A 23,908-nucleotide genomic window follows, 5' to 3' on the forward strand; every position below is an offset into this window, starting at 1 on the left:
AGTACTGTAATTTTTAAAATCCCATATTTTTTCTGCTAATCCAGTGATGAGGGTAACAGTATTTTTTTTTTTTTGGCACTAGCTGTTATGATTATTAATCAAATGCCAACATGTTAATGATCATTGGTAAGTTGACACTTTATAAAGGGAAGTTACCTCCATCACTCATTTGACTTTTATTGCGCAAGATGCAAGTATTCCCCAAGTATGTTGATTTATAATATGATGCCAAGTCATTTTTAAATAAACAATAAAAAATAAATTTTTTGAGATAGTCCATTCTTTTATGATTAAGTTTGGGCCTTAGTGGTTGGTTATTAAGTGTTACTACTTATAAAAAACCAACATTTAAGTTTTAAAAAACTTTCTTTTTTCTTTTAATCAATTTTCATTAATATATATTCTGAAATTAGCGTATTTTATCTATTTGACATTTTATAATCAAAAATATATATTCTTTTTAAATTACTTATATATTGATCAGGTACACTACATATACTAAAGTGACTCTTCACCATAATGTGAGCCTAAAAAAATATGTAAGTCCTTAATGCAGTCTGTTCAGAAATATTGAACATGAACACTTAGTGCAACGCTAATTTAGTAGGTTGTTGGCAGTTGCTGATGTGGTTTTTCAGATCACAGCTTAGGTCTTTGGAACTAAAACAGTTAATTATTTATAACAATTAGTATTGCTAATAAATCAGTTTATTAAATATATCTTTGGAAATTAGCATATTATTTTTATTTCACATCTTTTTTTTTCAAAATTCTAATCCTTTTAAATATTTCTGATGATCTAATAAAATCAGGTTGTAAATGTATGCAGTTTATCATCTTACCAGACTTAACAACGATAGACCCTGCTTAATATCATTATTTTCAAAGCTGCTTAGTGTTTTTATTGCAGTGTGATATTATGGCAAAAGCAAAAAAGATAATATTAATAAATTTGGTTTAACTGTTTTTTGTATTGTATTTTTTTTAAATTAATTTTATAAACAGTTACTATATTATTTTTTTAGCAATCAAAAAAAAATGACCAGCAAGAAGTAGCAAAAGAGTATGTGTTCACTGTTGTATTCACCGGTGCTGTTGTTCAAGCTGTTATGTGGACTTTGGGTTATAAACCTACATTGTCAAGGAAAGAAAAGAAACAAATTATAGCAGCACAAGAATATATAAAGAAGACTGTAAAATCAAAAAAGGTATTGACTTCATTATTCTCAGGGTTTATTTCTATAATTTTATAAAATTATAGAATATTTTTTCATTGGACTAATGCATATTAGATTATAATTATATTTCCTTTATTGTAAACCTATTTTTATTAAAATTCTTAATTATTCTAATGCAGCCCACTTGCTTTCAGTTTTTTTATAATGACATCAGTGAAGTAGTTGCATGTTTTGTACTGTAATTTCAGTAAAATAAGCATGTTTCTTTTATAAGTAAAAATAATACACAATTAATAGATTTTTGTTATTTTATTTTGACAAAATTAAAAATTGTTTTTTTTATTACTGAAGAAAAATTCAAGTAATGTTATTGTGTTTATGAAAATATATTAATAAAATAATTTATTTTATTAATAACTACTCCAAAATGCGAATACAGTGTTTTTTATATTAATTTATTACAATATTTAACTAAAAACAAAAATTTACAATAAAAGTTATATAATTTTAGAAATAAAAATATCTAAACTTGTAAAATTAAATCAGCAATTAGTAACAGAAAGTACACATGTTACAAAATTTTATTGTACTTTCTTCATGTGATTATTTACAAATTACTTAAGATTAGGAGTGAATATTTTTCAAGTAAATGTATAAAAGTTTCTGCAGCAAATAGTAGTGCTTTAATTTTTTACCTTCCATTATATTTTTTTGTGCTATGGACAATTTCTTGTATGGAGATTTTCTACCTACTAACTCCATCCTTCCTATAATAAAAGACAACATTATTATTACATTGATCAAATTATTATTTCACCTTTAAATCACATCTAAATTTTTACTTATTACTCGCAGATTCACGACAACCCGTAATGAATTAAAAATTAAAAAAGGAGTTGAGATATAATTAGTTGTTTTATTTGAAAAATTTTACAAATTTTATTTTATCAACATACAGTGCTTAAAGGTTAAAGACTTCTTAGAATTCTATGATCTACATTTTGTAAAAAAAATTTTTTTAATGTTTTTCATCTAATGGGGTAATTAAATCATAAACCGGCAAAAAATTATTTTTATACAGAGGGTATTGTGATGACGATCACCTCCCACTGAAGATAATCAGAATTAGGAATTATTAAAAAAAAAAAATTAAAAAAAATAAGTGCACTTTTGTTTCTGATAGGGGTTGAAATAAAATTATTATTTTTTCTAATACAAATAAATTTTTAATTTCTCTTATAACAAACTTCATAGTTTTAATTTAAGCAATTATTCAGAGTTTTTAGAATAATTTTTTTTTTTTTTAGGAACTTTTATACCGTGATTATCTGGATCTAAGTGTTGGAAATGATGACCTCTAGAAAAGTTGTTACTGTAATCAACTACATATGAAACTTGCAATAAAGAAAATTACCAGAAGGGTGTGAATTAAGTTATTATTAACAGATCCTTAACAGCCTATATATTTTTAACAATTAATTTTGAAGCTTTTCAAGATAAGCAAATGAAAAAATTACAACTACTATTTATGTACATTTACTATTTTTTGGCTTTGAAATACTAGTAACCTAATAACTTCCCAAATTATAGTATCTCAAAAAATGTGCATCTGATAATAACTTCCCAAATTATAGTGTCTCAAAGAATGTACATTGTACTAAACTGAAGTACATATTAATGTTCTCAATGCTACAGATTTTTAAAAGCTACTTACTTAATTCCACACATTAATGATTTCATGTAGCTCTCTCTATATTTAAAAAGTCTTGTGAGTCTTGGTGGAATGGTTTTATATAAAATGCTAAAAAGATCTCAGGATATACAGGTGAGCAACATAAAACCAAACCTGTAACCGCTGCAGAATCAGTAGGTTATGTTGAAATGAAATTTTATGAATAATAGATAAATAAGAAAAACATAAAACGTAATTTAAATTTTGCATTTATTATCTTATTGTTACAAAAGATGTTCAAAATGACCACCTTGGGCATCGATGCACTTTTGCGCTCAACTGATCATATTGAGTCATCTGACAAAACGTTGTCAATTGCATTGATTTCCTGTTGAATGTTTACCTTCAGTTCATTGTGGGGATTAGATCTATAAACTCTCTCCTTTAAGGAGCTCCAAAGGAAAAAATTGCAAGTAGACAATTCTGGGGAACGTGGAGGTCACTGTCCTCTGCTGACAGCTTGTTCATTATGAAAGCTGCATGAAACATGATTCAGTGAAATGTTTGATGTATGACATGTTGCTTCATCTTGTTGAAAGAATCTGTATTTTTTTTCATTATCAGTTAATTGCGTATAGAATAATTCAATTGGTCCCACTATATGATTACCAGAAACGGTACACCAAACACTAATTTTCTCATCATGAAGTGGACGCTCAACTATCTCGTGAGGATCCTCGTCATCCAATACCTGGTGTTCTGTGAATTAACATGGCCAGATAAATGAAACCATGCCTCATCTGCCATGAAATACATCGGGTCTATCTGTCCAACAATGTTTTTGAGAAGTCAGCTGCAATAATAAAGTTGTTTCAGTTTGTCTGTCTCCTTCAGTTTTTGCACAGTTGTAACGCAGTATGGTTTCAATTTTAATTCATGAAGAATTTTACGACAAGATGTGTATTTAACACCAGATTGTTGGGGAAACTTGGGTAGTGATTTTTTTTGGACTTGCAGTAATTCTTTTAATATCAGCAATGGCCTGTGGACTCCTAATGAAAGGTTGCTTATTTAATTTTACATTTGAAACTGAACCTGTTGTATGCCATTTGTTAACTAAATCATGTATGCTACTCTTCGCTGGGATACAGACAATTCGGAAATTTTTCTATGAATACTTGACGATTCTTCAAACGATTCAGAATGAATATAAGCCTCAACTATAGCTACCCTCTCCTGGATTGAATAAGACATTTTACACAAACACAACTACACTGACCAGCTGACAAAAGGCAGCAACAATCAGTAGTAACATATACATCCACTAGTTGCATTAGTTATGTGAGAGCACATGGATGGCACTGCTTGGTATAATAACTATTATACATAATTTTAAAAAACAGCTTACCACCAAATTCCAGTTTTATTTCCTCAAGCGCTTTTGGCTATTCTGCCATCTTCAAGAGTAATATAATTATGATTAAAATTATAAAACTACCATAATTGAATTTTATATATATAAAACAATTGATCCTCATTATTTGTCAAAAGTTAAAGTGTAAGTCTAAGTGACTACGTCCGTATTGTAATAGTTTCTCAATTGTTATGAGCTCTGTAAATTGTGGAACCAGTTCAACCAATATATTATTGTTCATTATCTGCTTATATAAAATATCATCAAACTTAACTTGTTCATTTATTAATTAGTTATTATTATTGTATATATAAATTTTTCGAAATTAATAATACTGTCTAAATTGAAATTACAAACCAATTTGATATATGAAATAACTCTTTTATTAAAATTATCCCTCAAATATAAGTATTTTAAATTTAATAATTCTATCAACAGAAGAAAGGTCTTGCCATGAGATCACCACTTTCGGCAATTCTGGCAGACATTTTTATGAATAATTTTGAAATACAACTCTACAATCAATAATTAATTAACAAACATCAAATCAAACTATTTAAAAGATATGTGGATGATATTTTGATCATAATTAATCAGAAAACTAATTATGAAGAAGATAGTTAATGAAATCAACTCATTAGATGAAAATATTAAATTCACTATGAATCAAGAAATTAACATCGATTTTTTAGACATAACAATAATAATAAATTGGATATAAATATATATAGGAAGCCAACCCAACAAGATACCATAATACACTGTAATTCTTTTCATCCATGGAATCAGAAAATAGCCACATTCAATTCATTAATTTACAGAGCAATTAAATATCTCAAACATAATACAATAAAATTAAATAATATTAAAGACAATGCCACATCGAATGGATATAATAATTTAATAGATAAATTGTAGTTCAAATTAAAAAATTAATTATATATAAGGGAAAAATAAAACTAAAACATAACTCAGGAAACAATTCTGTAAAAATAGAATATAATTTAAATTACAGAAAATTTAATAAAATATATAAATTATTTAATCTAAAAACAGCATATATAACTAATAATAACATAATAAATTACATTAGTAATAGAGATCCAATTAAAACTCAAATAAATGGTAATAAATATAATTTGAACAGACAGGGAGTATACAACCTAAAATGTGAATATTGCGAATTACAATACATTGGTATGACCAGTCGATCATTTTTAATTAAAACTAAAGAACACATTAACTGTATAACAAAGAAATATAAAGACCATTCAAATGTCACTAAACATATATTATAAAATAAGCATAATTTCAATCCAAATAAATTTATGGAAGTGTTGGATTATTCTAATAATTATTATAACACTTTTAATCTCGAAAAATTTCATATATACAATAATAATAAATTAATAAATGAACAAGTTAAGTTCGATGATATTCTGTATAAGCAGAATATGAACAATAATAATTAAGTTGGCCAAACTGATCCTACAATTTACAGAGCTCATAACAATTGAGAAACTATTACAATACGGATGTAGTCACTTAGACTTTAACTTTTGACAAATAATAAAATGACAATCAATTGTTATATATTTAATTCAATTGTGGTAGTTTTATCATTTTAATCATAATTGAAGATGGCACAATAGCCGAAAGTGCTCGAGGAAATTAAACTGGAATTTGGTAAGCTGTTTTTTAAAATTATATATAACAGTTCTTCTGTAGCAACATTAGTTTTGTTATTTAACAGCCACACTTCGTACATTAACAAACAAATACAAAAGATAAAAATTTAGAAAACGTAAACCCTTACAACCACAAAATTTGTAACACAACTTCAATGCCATGTCCAATATGTAATTGTAGAATTATGTAAAGACTGATGATGCAGTATCCTGAGAAAGTCGACTGTTGGTATTAGTTTTTTTTAGGTTACTGTGTTTGGTGGTTAAACTGTTGTTTTTTTTAGTTTAATTGGTGCAATGGTCAGTATGTTGATGAATTATTTGAATTTTCAAAAAGTTTTATATAATATATGTTATGGTAAATTTGATTAATCTGGTGATTATGCATAATTACTGGTTAATATGTATAATCACCTCCAGTGTTGGAGAATAACATATATAATCTGTATATTTAACATTAATTAGACAAGGTTAGCAAGCGTAGTATGTTGATATACGTACAATTCATCAGTGCACGGAATCAACATAACCTACACTTGTTAACCTCAACTAATTAACAGTAATGTTTTGATTTAAATAATGAATTCAGTAATTACTGCTTATAGCTCAGTTGTTATTTTAATATGTAAAATATGTTAATATGGAGAATATGTAAAATGACCGTGTATAAAAACATGTTACATATTATATATAATGTGAATGAGCTTCCATATAATTTTGACGCAGTTCTGGGTAGAGAATTCAATGAAAATTAGCTGTGAAATGTTTGTATTATTTATTAATTCACAAACTGTGCCTTGCATAGTTTTATTATGTACGCATTAAAAATATACAGGTATGCATATATAATACACATTAAATATATAAAATTGACATTCAGTATGATTCCAGAAACATTCATGAATTTTGTTGACTTTCTATATCCATTGTTAGACAATCGATGGTTACCAAACAAATTTAGTAACAGAGAGCTTTTTTTTTGTAAAATCCCCCACCCTATAAGAGCAGTATATACTCATCAGTTACTTATCTAAGACGGTATAATATTACTGGTCTAACTACCCCTTGAACTTATAATACTATTCCTAAATATATCTTTATGACAATTGGAAATTATGTATCTATGAAAAAATAATTGCAATAAAAGAATGACTTAAAAAATATTATCTGTTTATAAGCCTTTCATTTTGGTAATACAGTTATGTTAATTTTTTTATTTGCTTCATGCCTGATATGAAAGCCTTGTTTGGCTAGTAATGAAATGAAGATAGATTTACAATTGTGTCATTTTAAAAAAAATCACTGGAAGAAAGGTTGGCAGTCTGCATGATGTGAAAGAGAATTTTTGAAAATTGATACCCGTTGAGTTACATCAACAAAATGATAGAGATTGATAAATTTATCATTTTTATAAATGATACATACTCCTACACCTCTCAGAACAGCAAGTGAAGTTTAGACACAAACTACAGATTATGAAGCATGTATTTTATGTAAAAAAAAAAATCTGTAATGTTTAAACTAAGATGAATATGAGATAAATAACCCGTGAATTAGAAAAATTCCAGTACGTTTATTCATGACCAATAATGGCACCCAGTGATTGTGGTTGTTATTAGCACCTCTACAGAAGCAGTAAATATTATTGTATTTATGGTATACCAAAAATTTAGAACCAAATCAATTAAATCAAAATGTTAATTCTGAATTCTACTTATTGTACAAGGGAACAACCAGTACAAATTCACAAAAACAAGCATTTTCAACCAAACTTACTTCTGTTTTACATCCTTTAATTTTTTTCTAAAATGCATCATATGTGAGGAAATAATAAAAATATCTATTTTACTGAAAAGGTGTAGGAAACCTGCTGAATAAAACTGTTATATATACAGTTTATTTTTGTTGTTAAAATATTTTATGTTAAGACTGTAGATTTTCATAACTAAGATCAGTTCCTCTTAAAGAATAATTAAAATTGCTGTTGCATGATGAAAAAAGAACTTATTTTAAGCAATATAAAGCAAGATTTACATTTTATATACAAAGATTTTAATAAATATTTAGTTTTGGTTTAATTGTGATCAGCTTCAGATTTCCATTAATTAAAGTGGGCATTAAAAAAAAGAATGGGAGCATGAAAGCCTTTTTACTGCTTCAACACCATTGAAATTTTTAATTATCCATGTAAATAAAACACTGTAATATAATGGTTACATAGGAAGTATTTAAAATTTTATTTATTGAAGTGGTTTGAGAATACAAAACTAACCTACAGTAGTTTACTTATTGCTGAAAGTATAATCCAGTTTGAAAAAGAATGAATCAAAAATTGCACATATGATGAGACAGAAGAACCGACGCCATCCCTTATACTGACGTTCGGTCTTCCTGTTCCTCCAGAGAGGATTAGAGTGGACTACCTCTCCGTTTGGGTACGCCAGTTCATTCCCAACCCACGGCGGTGTTTCAGGTGCCAAAGGTACGGTCACACTACAACATCTTGCTCGAGATCGGAGATCTGTGCTCGATGTGCTACCAAAGGCCACAGTGACGCTAACTGCGAGGAAAGAGAAAGATGTGCGAACTGCAATGGTTCGCATACGGCTCGCTCCCGGGATTACCCAACCTTTAAGGAAGAGAAGGCGATTCTCAAGATCTGTACTGAGCAGAAACTATCTTTCCCGGCTGCACGCAGGGAGTATAGGAAGATAGTTAACTCACGTAATCTTGTTTAACCTGATGTGTCCTTCGCCACTGCTGCGTCAAAACAGACTGCTACACCTGTTCATGCTCCACAGTGCGGATCCTGCACGGAACTTAAGAAGCTGGTTCAGATGCTTTCCGATCAGCTTACTTCGCTTACGGCCACTATTTCTGGGCTGATGAGGATGAGTGAAAAGTCCTGCGTCTCAATAACGGAATCCAGCAGTGTGGTCCGTACAAACGTTCCTACTCCCGAAGTGCTGCCGACAGCCACTATTTCCGGGCTGACAAGGGTGAGTGAAAAGTCCTGTGTTGCAATAAATGAATCCAACAGTGTGGTTCATAAAAAAGTTCCTGCTCCTAACGTGCTGCCGGTACGGGCAGAGGCTAACATAGACGGCGGTAAGCCGACTAACAAGGTCCCCATGAAAGTGACCCACATGGCCACCCCCTCTGGGATGTCAGTAGCGACATTCCGTTCTCATAAATCTCCTCCGCCGTCACCCCATATACTGGAGGATATGGTTGAGGAACCTCCCAACCCAAAGGCGTCGGAGTTATCTAAGGTGAAGAACACAAAATAGAATCACTTACAACTGAATTCTATATGGTTTCCTGAATATATTGATTATTTATTATATTTATTTTTTTACTTTATTTTAATTTTATGAACATTATTCAATGGAATGTTTGGGGTGTACGGTCCCGCATTGCAGATATTGGAGTACTGGCGCAGCTGCATGATCCGATTGTCATGTGCTTCCAGGAGACTCATCTTCTGCGACATGACCCAATCGCACTCAGGGGATACTTTTGTGAGAGATTCGACTGTGTGGTGGACGGTAGAGAGAGTGGTGGAGTGGCTATTTTCATGAGGGATGAGGTATCAGCTACAAGGATTCGCCTGACCACTCTCGTTCCTGCTGTTGCAGTGAAGATCTGTCCCTTTCAAGTTGCATATCTGCAATCTATATCTCTCGCCGAACACTGAGTTCAGTGCTCTGGATATCTCAGACCTCCTCGCACAAACACCATCTCCATCATTAATAGTGGGAGACTTCAATGCCCACCATGTTTCTTGGGGCTCGACTTTCTGCTCCACTTGGGGAAATATAGTACACGATGTGAGACAGGACTTGGACCTTTGTTTGCTGAATGATGGGTCTCATACATTCATGTCTTTATCATCTGGTACTGTGTATAATATCGATCTCTCCATGTGCTCGCCGGCTTTACTCCCTCGTTTTGATTGGTCTGTTTGTGATGATTTTCATGGCAGCGACCATAAACCAATTGTTCTTAGTTTCGGTGTGGACCACGAGGTTCAGAGAAGGTCACGGAGGTGGATTGTCGAAAAGGCGAATTGGGATGGATATCATATGGCCTTCCAATCGCAGTGTGATGTCGGTGCGGACATCCTTGAGCAACTTTCCTCTTTTACGTCCAAAATACTTGAAACAGCCAGCAGATATGTCCCACAAACATCGGGTAATCCTAAACGTCCTTCCGTTCCGAGGTGGAATGATGATTGCAAGTGTGCTATTCGGAATCGACGGCGAGCACTACGCAAATTCAATAATAGACCTACAAATGAACATCTAGATATGTACCGCAGGGCTAGGGCAGTGTGCCGTTGGGTCTTCTTGACCGCTAAGAGGAATTCATGGACGAAGTATGTGAACTCCATCTCACGTACTACTCCCACGTCTACTGTGTGGAGAAAAATCCATGCAATTTTCAGGTCGCCAGGGCAATCTATTCTCGGTCTCGTCGATGAGGGGGAACTCCTTACGTCATCTTCGGCTGTAGCAAATACTTTAGCGAAATCTTTCTGTTCGGTGTCTCTCACCTCGTCATATAGTAACGACTTTCAGAGGTACAAAGTACGGATGGACGTACTGGGGTTGAATATTGGTGTTTTGGATGGTGAATTGAACACTCAATTCTTACTTAAAGAATTGTTGCACGCACTTAGAAACTCACGTGACACTTCCCCTGGACCGGACAACGTTCGCCTTTGTATGCTTTCGCACCTTCCTGACTCAGCACTACAACATCTTTTGAGTATTTACAATGGTTTATTCTCCGGACAAGTCTTTCCGCCCGAATGGTTGGAGGCATTTATTATACTGGTACTAAAGCCTGGCAAAGAGAAAACCGATCCCTTAAGCTACCGCCCTATTTCTTTAACAAGCGTGTTGTGTAAAGTAATGGAGAGGATGGTGAACCGCAGGCTTGCGTGGTACTTAGAGAAGCATGGCTTTCTTTCTTCGGAACAGTGTGGTTTCCAACATGGGAGATCTTCCATTGACCATTTGGTGTCGATGGAGACAGCCATACAAAATGCCTTCCTGAACCGCCAACACCTCGTTGCTATCTTTTTCGATATAAAAAAGGCGTATGACACGACCTGGCGACGTGGTATTCTTAACACCCTTAGGAGGTGGGGATCACTGGCAACATGCTTGCTTTTATCCGGGGATTCTTGAATCACCGGACGTTTTGTGTTCGTGTAGACGATTCACTTTCAGACAGTATCGTCTCAGAAAATGGGGTACCGCAAGGTAGTGTATTAAGTGCCACCTTGTTTTCTGTGATGTTTGGCCTACCCAGTGTTACGAGTGTGTTCACCGCAGAACTACTCGCTGTGGATAGGGCTCTAAGTATCATTGGCCCTAAATATAGGAACATTCTTATTTGCAGTGACTCGTACAGTGCTCTCCAGGCGTTGGAAAACCTTTATTCCGGACATCCTGTCGTCGTTGACATTTATGATAAAATCGCTGAGTTAGAAAAACGAAACAAGGGGGTAGGTTTTTGCTGGATCCCTAGCCACGTTGGGATTCTTGGTAATGAGAGAGCAGATTCTGCTGCGAAAGATGCGTGTGTATTCAGCCTCCTTTCACCACTCGAGTTACTACCTTTGATTTTATTAATCATATAAAACAATCACTGCGAGCAAGGTGGCAAAGTGGCTGGACGGCTGCCGTCGATAGTAAACTTCGACGGATTAAAGACTCAGTGTTGCCGTGGTGCTCCTCTTGCAGGAACTCTCGTCGTGAGGAAGTGGTCCTCTGCCGGTTAGGGTTGGGGCATACGAGGATCATACATTAATATCTAATGTCAGGAGGAGACCCACCCTGTGCACACGATGCAACTGCTGCATGACTGTGCACCACATTCTTGTGGACTGCGTATGTTATGCGGCGTTGCGTCGTCAATTTAACATACCCAGCAGCATTCATGATGTCTTGGGCAATGATGGCAGGGTTTTGGAACGAATGTTTCTCTTTTTGCATAGTACTGGGTTACTGCAAAAGATTTAATATACTTATATATATATTTTTCTGTAAGAAGAGTTTTTTAATAATTTTAATCTTTATTTTCGATTTGGTTTTTTAGTTCTATGTGTTTAATTTTACTATCCGGGGTGGGATTTTTGCACAACCCATCAGAGTTAGGTAAGTTTTTATACTTTCTTTATTCTATTATTTATCTTTAATATTTTATCAACTTTGTCTGTGATATTAGTTTTGGGTTTTATTTTGCCTTCTTCGCTTGTTTTAGTAAATTTTTATTATATGATTAATATTATGTTTACACCTTGTATAGCTTATTATTTTGGAGTTATATTACCCTTTTAACAATAACTACCGGGCGATGATAACGCCCAAGCGTTTTACGCCCACAAACAAAAAAAAAAAAAAAAAAAAATTGGATCTGGATGAGCGACCTCTCCACAATGGTTGTGTGTCCAAATAGGAAACAATTTTTAAATATTCTTTTCCCACCTCTCTAGTTTTGGTAACTTTCAATATAAAATTAAATACATTCTTTTTCTGAAAAATATGCTAATTTTTGTTGACAGACTCGTTTGAATTACAAAAAATTTTTGAAGTATTTTATTTAGATAAAAATTAAACTTTAGAAAGACCATAAAAAAGAATTTTTAGTGAGGATGTTTATTAAGACAATTGAAATTTCTGTAAAAAAAAGTTTTCAGTTAAACACTTGTGTAAATAATGGTACAAGAACTGAGCTGAAAACTTTAGTTTCTTTGTCAAGATGATATGTTTTCTTACACTCATAAATATAAAACAACGAAGGATTAGTATGGTATAAAATTAGATTTATCTCTGTATTAAAATATTTTCATTCCGACTGCTGTAAGATTACATTTTTGTGTAAGCACAGGTCTGTGTGTTTTATCTTGTGATATGAAAATAAAAGCTAAAAACTAAATCATTAAAAGTAATATTCAACACAAAATTCCCATTTATAATAGAAATTCTTAAAATTTATATAGGTTAAATGTTTATCTAATGAACACTTATCACGGCTTCCTATAATATGATGGCAAAATTTTTCTAGCTGAACTACAGTTACGTTTAAAAAACTGACTAGTATAAAAAATTTAATGATTATCATCAAATAAATACGTATATGACATCCATGTGAATAAATTCAAATGAACAGTATAATCCCAAAAAACAGCTACTTTGTGTCAATGGGTGATCTCTGGTGTGGAATTGTAACTATAATGCAACACACAGTTGCCAGCAGCATAAAAAAAGATAAAGAAAAAACTTAATGTCAATTTATTTAATAAAATATACTTACATCAAATGTAACAGACACTCAACAACCTTAATATATTCTTCCAAAGAACTGTTGTAACCAAATAATAATAATAAACATTAAAATTCACACATTCCTGAATAACAAAAATGAAAATGAATATTCAAACAGTTATGAGGTAATACAATAACAGGCATGTTAATTAACTACTTAAGAAAATAATACCGGTGTGTATTATATAAAATGATTTGAAATAAGTTACTATGTAAAATATGACACTTAATGTACGATGAACTATGGAAGTAAAAATAAGTCGATTACTAGAATCATTATTATTTTTACAAATTTATTGTAATCAGATTTGCACATTATAAATGATAATTCTTTTCAGTATACATTTTTTTTTTCAATAAATGAAAGCGTAAACACACTGTTTAAAAATTTTTATGTAACAGCTAGATACTGCAGGCCTGCTGGCAAAAGTTGTTAATTTGCACTAGTAACCTATTTACATAAAACCATATAAATAACTATTCACAACTGCGAATAGAGTGAATTCTTATGTCTATATTAAAATGCTAAGATTTACATATAAAGGCATATATTTTAATGTAGAATAAAGTTAATAAATAGAATGCTAAGTTTGAAAATATTACAGAAAAGATTATAATTTTCCTATTTATTAAATTGGCGACTGTTATATTTTCAAACCAAATTCATTCTGTGTAAACAGTTTAGGAAACTATTCTTTATGAGGGTAAATCAAATATAAATGGGATTTTTGTTCCTAAGCATCTATGGTTGGTAGGACTGGGCCTGTGCTTCTAGTATGCTTGGGTGGGATCATTAGGAGTGGGGAGAGCCAGCCATTCCACACTCCCAACCAATTCGTCAGTAATGCTCACGATGTCTGAGCAACAGGTGCACCCCTTCACTGCACAATGCATAATTATAAAATTTCTTGCTCGTGAAGGAGTTCAATGACGGAAATTTTATGGAGATTGATTACAAAGTTCAGGGACCAAACATTGTCAAGGACTTAGGTGTTTGCCTGGCATAAAGAGTTCAAGAAAGGACAAGAACAAGTGGAAAATCAGGAACATGATTGCCTTCCTTGGACCAGCATTACAGACGAAAACATTCACGCGGTTCAAGACATACTTGAAGACGATCAATGGGCGAGAGTATCCAAAATTCCAGAACAGGTCAGAAAAAGATATGGAAGCTGTCAAGCGATCATGACAAACGACCTACAGTTCCATAAAGTATGTGCCAGGTTGGTCCCTCGCTTTTTGACCAATGAATTTTTACAGGAAGGTTTACGAAAGAAGGTGATGCATTTTTGAGTTGGATCATCACCTGATGAAATATGGGCCCACAAATACATTCCCCAGTTGAAACAAACCAGTATGGAGTGGCAGAGAAAAGGGGAGGCAGCCCCAGTGAAAGCAAAGACTCGGACTATCAGCCGGCAAATTTCTTTTGACAGGCACGTGGCGAGGCATTTTGCTCTTTGATTTTTTGCATGAGTGATGCAATCAATGATGCTTACTACTGCGAGCTGTTGAAAAACGAGATGAGGGCTGCATATTGCCGCAAAAGACAAGCCAAACTGATTCGAGAAGCCATGCTCCTCCATGACAATGCCAGACCCCATACTGCAGCTCTAACGGTCTCAAAACTAGAAGAAATGCACTGGACTCAAACTCGATCATCCTTTCTACAGCCCGAATCTATCACCTTGCGATTTTCATTTGTTTGGGCCACTTAAAGAAGCTCTAGGAGGGCAACAATTTAAAGATGACGAGGGTGTGGAGGGATTCGTGCACAATTGGCTCCTGACGCAACCAGCTTCATTCTATGATGCTACGATAAAAAACCTTCCTTATCGCTGGGAAAAATGTATTTCTAAAGCAGGAAACTATGTAGAAAAATAAATTATATTTGCCTTTTATTTTTCAATAAATAAATTTAAAAAAAAAATAAAATCCCATTTATATTTGATTTGCCCTTGTATGATTAAACTCAAGTCTTTTATACTTTAATTTCACAACCAACAGGCCTATTATATCAACATATATTATTTTTATAAGCGTTTTGAGTTCACTAATTTACATATATATTCATCTTTCTATAACTTATCAAGTGCAGTTGCCATTGGCGTTTAGTCATTAAGCAAGTATAGATGGTAGCATATTATGTGGATGACATCATTATAAGTGATAAATAATTAGTATTCGTTTCATTTATACATACTGTTAACTACAAATGCTAACTAATAATCTTGCTGTACATCTAATTCTATAGATTTTTTATTCTAAATAACCAGTTCTACCTCGTGCAGCAAAATTTTCAATTATCATAAAGGAAATCAGCCTCATATTGTATACCTTGAAAGAATATATATATATATATATATATATATATATATATATATATATATATATAAACAATTTAGTATAATAGTGATTACAGGAATGCCAAATATAGAATACACCAGTTTATTACAAGTAATTTAAAGATTGTCAAACTTATATTTTTTAACTTGTATACTCTACCAACAGAACACAATAAAAATCACATAAATATTTCATTATAAATGCCGTAAAATCACTTTAATATTCTGATCTGTATAAATGATTCAATAAGATTGCTATAGTTGTTCCTTTTAGTTTTTAAACTGAAAAAAGTACTAAATTAAAATTTATTTGTAAGTACAATTTGGTTTTTACCTTTTAAATACTATGTACAATACAGATTTTTTTATTAATTTTATCCTACACATTTACTTCACATTTTAGACTTTTCAATAAATTTAATCAAACAGAAAACTTAAAATAGTTTGTTAAAATACTTTATAAAAAACAAACTATTTTACCACAATACATAACGAATCTACATTTAATAACCAGAAATTAAATAGGAATGATTTAATTTTTAATATAAATAATTAATTTAATATTATTTCCGAACAGTTTAAATAAAACTGAACATGCAAGTAAAGAATAATTTAACAAAAAAAGGTAAATAAAGTTTAAGTATTCCAGAAAAATGCAGAATGCTGAGTAAATTATAATTAGTCATGGTGAGAAAACAGTTTTTTTTGTAGACCTGGCTACTTACAATCATGAACAACTGCCTATCTGAATGACTAGGTGTAAGACTAACAGATTTCAACTAGAATTAAAATAAAATATTTGTAATAATGATGATTTTTAGTATCATTAAAAAAATTTAACAAGAAAATATAAACATATTTCAAGATGGAAAAAAATCATATTAGAATAAAAACTGCATTATTTCTTGAAAACTGGCCAATACCAGTTATCTTACTACCAACCATAGAGCAAGATGATTGCTCCAATATGATATGCTATCATCCAAACCTGTGTACTACCTAAGACAATGGCGTACTACATTGTTCATGATGAATGTGTTATACTTTATCCAGTTACTCACTTATAAAATTAAGTAACTTGTTTAATAAATTATGTATCTTAGCAAAACTGTTTAAACAATGTAAAAGAAGAACAGTCATAATAATATAATATGGTATAACAAAAAATAAAAATATATCTTTTAAATATTTTAACCTAATACCAAAGAAAATGCTGCGTCAATATTTACCATCATGAGTCCCCATACCTACTTTAATTTGTATATAAATACATTTCAATATAGCTGTCTACTAATATATACGTATGAATATATGAATGCATGTAAATATAAGTTTCAGAAAAAAGCAGTCGTTAAATACACTCAAATACATAAAGAGAAATACGTAGTAATAAAATTTGCAATTTTTTTCTCAATAACAAACTTAAAAAAAAAGCATGTATACAAACAATTTACAGAAAAGTATAGAAGATAACGGTATACACATTCATATATACATACACATATAACAAATTTTGAACTTGCCTAACAGCTGTAATATTGCATGATAAATGATTTATCATTTCTTTTTACATTTCTTAAACTGTAATAATTACAAGAAAAAAAAAAAAAAAAAAAAAATAGTATTAATACTTATAAAAGAGAAACCTAATATTATCAATAATAAATACTGTAAGAATATCACTATACTTTAATTTTATGTCATCAAAAATAATCATCTGTTATTTAAGAGATAGATATATCAAATAAATTACACCTTGGTTCCAGTAATTTAATACAATAAGTGGTTAAAATAATTGTAATAATCATCATTGCAATCATTATAATAAATAATATTTTAATTATTCACTCGTTAAGTTAACATCACATTACATTATACTGTCTCTAGAAAAAGTTGAAATCAATGAATTTCAATATCATTTACAACACTTAATATAATACTTCAATAACTATTATCACAGCTATTTTTCTACAACAAAATTAGTTTAAATATAGTGCAACATGTAGTTGTAGTATTTGTTGTTGTTGTAGGAGGAGTAGTAGTACTAGTAGTGGTAGTAATATTAGTTGCTTAATTTGTTACAACTATATATATATAAAATAGAAATAGTACATCCACATTTGTTATGCTTATGTGTACATAATTTTATTTATTTATTATGATCTATGTTCATATGTAGTATTTTTTTGTTAATTTCTCCATCTTATATAACTGGAAAGAAAAAAAAAAGGAGGAAATTTTAATTAAAAAACAAAAAAAAAGATACACCTGTACTGTTTTTAAATTTACGATTGCCATCACAACAATAGATAAATTAATATTTTGTATAATTTATGTTACATGAAAATTAATATAAAACTTGGGATAACGCAATCAAACTCCTGACTTTACAAAATAAAAATTTACAAGATTTTCTATCTTGTTATTAAAATATTAGAGATTATATCCAAGAATAATCTATAATCAGTTGTATTTAAAAAAAAATTATAACTGGGCTCCTTTACTTTCTTTTTAACCTAATTAATAAATAAAATTTATTGTACAATTGTACAATTTCTGTTATTTTCTTTTTGTTTGATGAAGGGTTAGTTTATTTAAGTAACCTTCAGTTCATTTCTCTTGAAATTTTGTTATTCAAATAATTAAATGACAACTACAAAAATGAAAGATAAATTTTGAAATAACTACACATAAAAACTGAATCAATCTGATCAATATTGAAGAGATTAAAAAAAAAATATATTTAGTAATTATAAAATGGTAAATTATTAATTTTTTTTTTAAATTAAAAGAAATATTACATAAACTGAAAGCTAACGAGTAAGAGCAATACATATAAGTTATAACTAATAATGAAAAATAATAAATAAATAAATAGAATAGATTATGAACACAGATATGCAAAACAAATGATTTTCTTATTTGAGGAAAGGTAGATTGAAGACCCTATAGTAAACGAAGAGGGAGAAACGAGAAGATATATATATTGGTTTTTTCACTAAAGAAATGCACAGAATAAGTGAGCTCATTAAATATTTTTTTGAAAACTAGTTTAAAATGGGATTATCAGTTGAGCGTCTTAATACTTAATGTATCAGGATAATACTTTATACTTTGTGCATTGCAATTATTTGATAAAATGGCATGAAGCTGCTTAATTTGAGGTGGACAGCAAAAAACAGATACTAACTTTAATTAAACCAGAGCAGCAGAATTTATTAAGAATTTTTGTTTTAGGATGGGTAAATATTCATAGTCTTGAATTCTTGATTGAGAAACCAAATTAACAAAATATAATTTTCATCAAACAATAAAGATTATACTTGCATAAATTGTCATATTTACAAAAAGATTCAAATTAAAAAAAAAAAAATCATTTCTAATTTTTAATTATTTTTCAATATTCTTACACACAATAAAAATATGTCTGCTTCAGTATATATTAAAATTTATTTTCATAATGATTTTCATCAAGCAAACACTGTTACACTGCACAATATATTACAGTAATTATGACTTTTTTACAGTGCTTTGGATACAATATGGTAGGTGCATTTTAAAAAAAAATTTATTTATATTTCACTAATAACATGAAATTATGACGAACTAAATCATGGCTTTTTACTGACTACTTTTAATAAAAACAACATGAATTAAAACAGTCAAAAAAAAGTGTTTTATAATGCAATATACCTTGGAGTGTAAAGAGAAGTTGAGGCCCCAATGAAAGAGTGGGGATCCTTCTTTTCTTAACATTTTTATGGGTAACATGTCTTGCAACTTTTCACATACAGTAAACAGTAAAAAAAAAATACAGAAAGATAAACACTCGTATGCTTATATAATTGAAATCAACAAATGAGTAATATGTACTGAGGTGTCCTGTCTTAAGGTGACAATCAGCTACAGCTAGGTGATTCTGAGCAAGGAGACAGGAGCGATGCGCTTCATGAAATCACAGCAATCTTCTTTTAGATTTGTTATAATACAGCTAACAACTAAGATTATAGCTAATTACACTGAAGAGATTAATACTTTTTTACAGATATCATTAACTCATCAATATATATTCTGTATTATTCTCCAAAACTATAAACTTATACTAAATGTCATGATACACTAAATTATTCTATTTTTTCTTTGTTTAAGATTTGGATAAATAGAATTTAAACAGAATATCTTTAAATCTCTTTTCTCTTGATAACTTTTACAGACAGACTGCCTAGAAGATACATCTCCTGCAATTAATTATACTCTAGAAACCCATCAAATAGACTAGACAATATAAATATTAACTGATGTAAATGAGTCTAAGATGTTATATATCAGCTAAATTATCATATTTCTTTGCAGATGAACAAAATCTAAAATCCATTACAGTTCTAGAATAAAATGTGAAAATGGAACACATGCTACTTCTACAGTTTGCTTTGCCGACCAACTTTAGACATTCTTTCAAAAGCAATTAAATGCCATGTAACCATCTCGCTACCTTTAACTATGCTACTAAGATTTCAATGGTTCCTTGCATTTGTTACATTTTTCAACAAAAAGCCTTTTATTTTTATGACAATGGATATGACTTTTTATTACATAATTTTAACATCTATAATGAAGAGGACACCAAAATTTTAAATAGTGGTAATTTAAACAAATACTACTGCTCTCCTACTGTGCAGTATGTCATGTTATAGGGATATGTTGAATGATAATTTACTTTAGAATAACATTAGTACACTGCTTTTGATTAAACACTAAGGACTGCATAGATATTATAATCAATGTAAATATGAACGCTAATTCAACAAAAATCTATGGTCATAATATTTACAATAAAGGTGCATTATTTACACTTGAGTCACTCTACGAGTGCCTAGTGCCAAATCTGCAAATGCATCATTATATGTATTTTATAAGCTACCAGCAATTTTTTGCTCTAAGTTAAATTCAACAGTGCAGTAGAACCCAAAATATCACAAAAAATGTGTGATGTATTACTCAATGATAACCAAGAAGCACAGAAAAAAAATGAACGATATTGAGCAAATATTATATTGGTATAATATTTGCTCAATATACATACATACAATATATTGCAATCATACATCACATTCTGCTGCGACCATGAAACAGAGAATTCTATTCCAACACATTAAAAATTAAAACAGAATTTGCCATTTGTTTTAAAGTTTTTGCTTGTACAGATGAATTTCAGTGTACAAAATATTTCAACTTAATTTTTTTTTCATTACATCTGTAAATGATTATTACTATATATTACTAAATGTTAGAAAGAGATAAAGAAAGAAAATAATCACACTGAAGTAATAACAGCAAAAAATTACAAACAAAATTAAAAAGAAAATAATAATTTTGATCTGATATATTATATCAGAAAGGGAATATTATAAGATAATCAGTGGATGAAGCCTTTACTAAATGAAAATCCATCATAACAAAAAGAATGGTTTTTGATTTTCAGAAAATTTGTTTAAAAAAAGACAGCTGTACGTACACAGTAAATTCCACATGTTACATAAAGAATACCAAGTAGGTGGATATTCTGTGTGTAATACCTGAGAAGGTACTGTGCACCTATCAAAAGAGCTGTCATTTTTAAAATAAATTTTGTGAAATCAAAAAAACATATTTTTTTTTGACTTAAGAATGTAATGACAACATATTATTACTTTATGAACTGTTAACCACAACTGTTTTACAGAAATATAATAAAACAACTCTGTTTTAAATTTCTGATAACCTATACTGCCGTACATACATTACTGTCATACATTTACTGTATATGAGACATATAAATGAGTTAAAAAATTTTTGTTACCACATATCATGTATGCTTACACATACCCACACATTTCACTTATGTTATTGTGATCGCAGTTAAGAACTGTGTGCAATGGGATTTTTTTCTTAATTAAATGAGGTACAATACAACCTAAAGTAAATGTAATTTTTCTTTCATTTCAGTTCATATGAACAAATGACACAAAAAATTTCCTTTTATATCAGAACTCAACTTTATGTGAGTGAATATCTCATCTCAGTACAATAATTACATCTTGAAGCTTCATAGATATAATCAACCTTACATAAATGAACATGACATGGAATACACAATAAGATTACAGTAATATATAATTGATCCTTAATTATTAGAAGCATTCCATAAATATTACATTTCAAAAATATAATATTAAGTACGTGCGATTCAATGGTTTTATTTACAATTCAACACTACCTACATCATAAACATGGAAGAATCTATGTTCTAGACCTTTATTAAATAATTTAGGACAATGTAACTAGATAATAAAACATAGATTTAAACATTTTTTGTAACCTATGCACATGATTTGGAATTTTATTTGTTCTTATGTAATTTATTCAGACATATTTTTTTATAAACGAAATTACATCTATGAACATTACAAAATTAAAGTACATTGTACTTTTAGAAAAATAAAAATTAAAAGTAACTTCTGGCTCATTATACACAGGCACCATTATGAATTGGATTTTTTCTAAATTTATTTTTATATTTTTGTCTAAAAAAATTATTTTAGTAATAATTATTACAATATAATTTTAATAACATTTACAGACCCCAAAGCTTATAAAAAGTCATCACCTACTATCATTTTGTGCCCAACTACAGCGCTATATACAATTTAAATAAATGTTCATTATTTTTTACCAGTTTGATAAAATTAAGAATTTTGAAATGCATAAGACTGAAAAGGTAGTAGTAGTATTTATAATTCCCACAAAACAATAATAAACATTTTCATACCGGTGACAAATAAAATGATGACTTTTATATAAAAGAATTTAATTTATGTTAAAATAAACATGTAATTTGTATTAAAATTGTGTATTAACAATTGAATCTCAGCTGTTCATTTAAAAATTTATTTTTTACATTTTATCAATTAATAAATACGGGGGAAAATTCTGATATGAAATACATCTTCTGTTCATAACAGATATAGCAAGTAATAAATTATTTCACTACAATATAAATTTGATTCTCAAATAAATAAATTTTAATAAAATACAAAAAACTTAATTATAATCATCAAGATTTTATCGCGTAAAAAAATGAAGATATAACAGTAATAAATTTTCTTTGTTCGTATCTCATACACCCCAATATTTGATAATAAAAAAAAAACACACCAGATTATTTTCTTCCCTTTGGAATCCAACATAGTAATGAAAATATTTATATCAAACAATCCCCCCACTTCAATAATTAAATGCCTCTAAAAGCCTCTCTAAATCAAGCAAACAAAATTCATTAAAAATCTCTATTTTAATATAATAGATAAATTAAAATATCAGTACAATACTGTATATGTGGCTAGCACATAATAAAAAATGTTTAATTTTTTAATTTTGTATTATTAATATTTTGACTAAATATTTTTATACTTTATAATTTTAATGTTTGAATTAAATGTGTGATTTGAGAAAAAAAAGTTTAACTGATGAGGGAAAACCTCGAAAGCACTATTAAAAAAATAATAAGCATAAGAATCATTATTAAATTCTGTACTCTTGGTGGTAAACGGTTTTATACTTTTGTGTTTGAAATTAAAATATAAATATATTTATTTTTTTGTTGATGACACATTCTGCAATATTATTTCATTAATTTACAGTAAAAAAAAAAGTTATATAAATATTAATTGCATGTAACATGTATACATAATAATACAGAATACTGTGAGCAACTGCTTCTGCAAAAACTATACAGTTTTAAACAATTAAATGGTACTCTAATAAATAAATAAACAAATAATAGATTGACATGTATATATATTCATTAACAATCAGTAACACATGTGTGCACGTGCACGTGCACACACACACACACACAATAAATCATTCATATATACTCTTTCTCTGAGATACAAAATCGCACAAAGTACAAAAAAAATGTGTTCATGAAATGTCTTCATTACCTTAATTAAGTTATACAAACATGAGATTAAAAACTGCAAAAATGATTGCATTTTTTTTTTATTGCTATGAAGGAAGAGAAAATAAAATGAGAACAGTACTTAAAGACGAATCATGAATACATTATATTAATTAGATTGTTCAAATATAATAAATCAATAAAACAATATTGTGAAACATAAGAAATTCACAAATCTAATGTAATTTATTAACATAAAACAGAAAATAACTTAAACACTATTGCTAAATCACAGCAAGTTTAATTCTTTTTCAAATTTATACATAAGGTACAAA

The 23,908-nt window shown here is 29.6% G+C and overlaps 1 protein-coding gene across 1 annotated transcript in view; it reads left to right on the top strand.

Moving 5' to 3' along the window:
* LOC142323264 (uncharacterized) overlaps window positions 1-2,598 on the top strand; it is an 81,932-nt gene extending 79,334 nt beyond the window's left edge. Inside the window, exons 11-12 of the mRNA XM_075362669.1 lie at window positions 1,026-1,208; window positions 2,486-2,598. Of these exons, the coding sequence (XP_075218784.1) occupies window positions 1,026-1,208; window positions 2,486-2,539 (237 nt within the window). The 3' untranslated portion in view covers window positions 2,540-2,598. The remainder of the gene's footprint in view (window positions 1-1,025; window positions 1,209-2,485) is intronic.
* Window positions 2,599-23,908: the final 21,310 nt, after the last annotated feature.

Source organism: Lycorma delicatula, chromosome 4 (genome assembly GCF_047948215.1).
Source record: "Lycorma delicatula isolate Av1 chromosome 4, ASM4794821v1, whole genome shotgun sequence".
In the NCBI taxonomy this organism is placed as follows: Eukaryota; Metazoa; Arthropoda; class Insecta; order Hemiptera; family Fulgoridae; genus Lycorma; species Lycorma delicatula.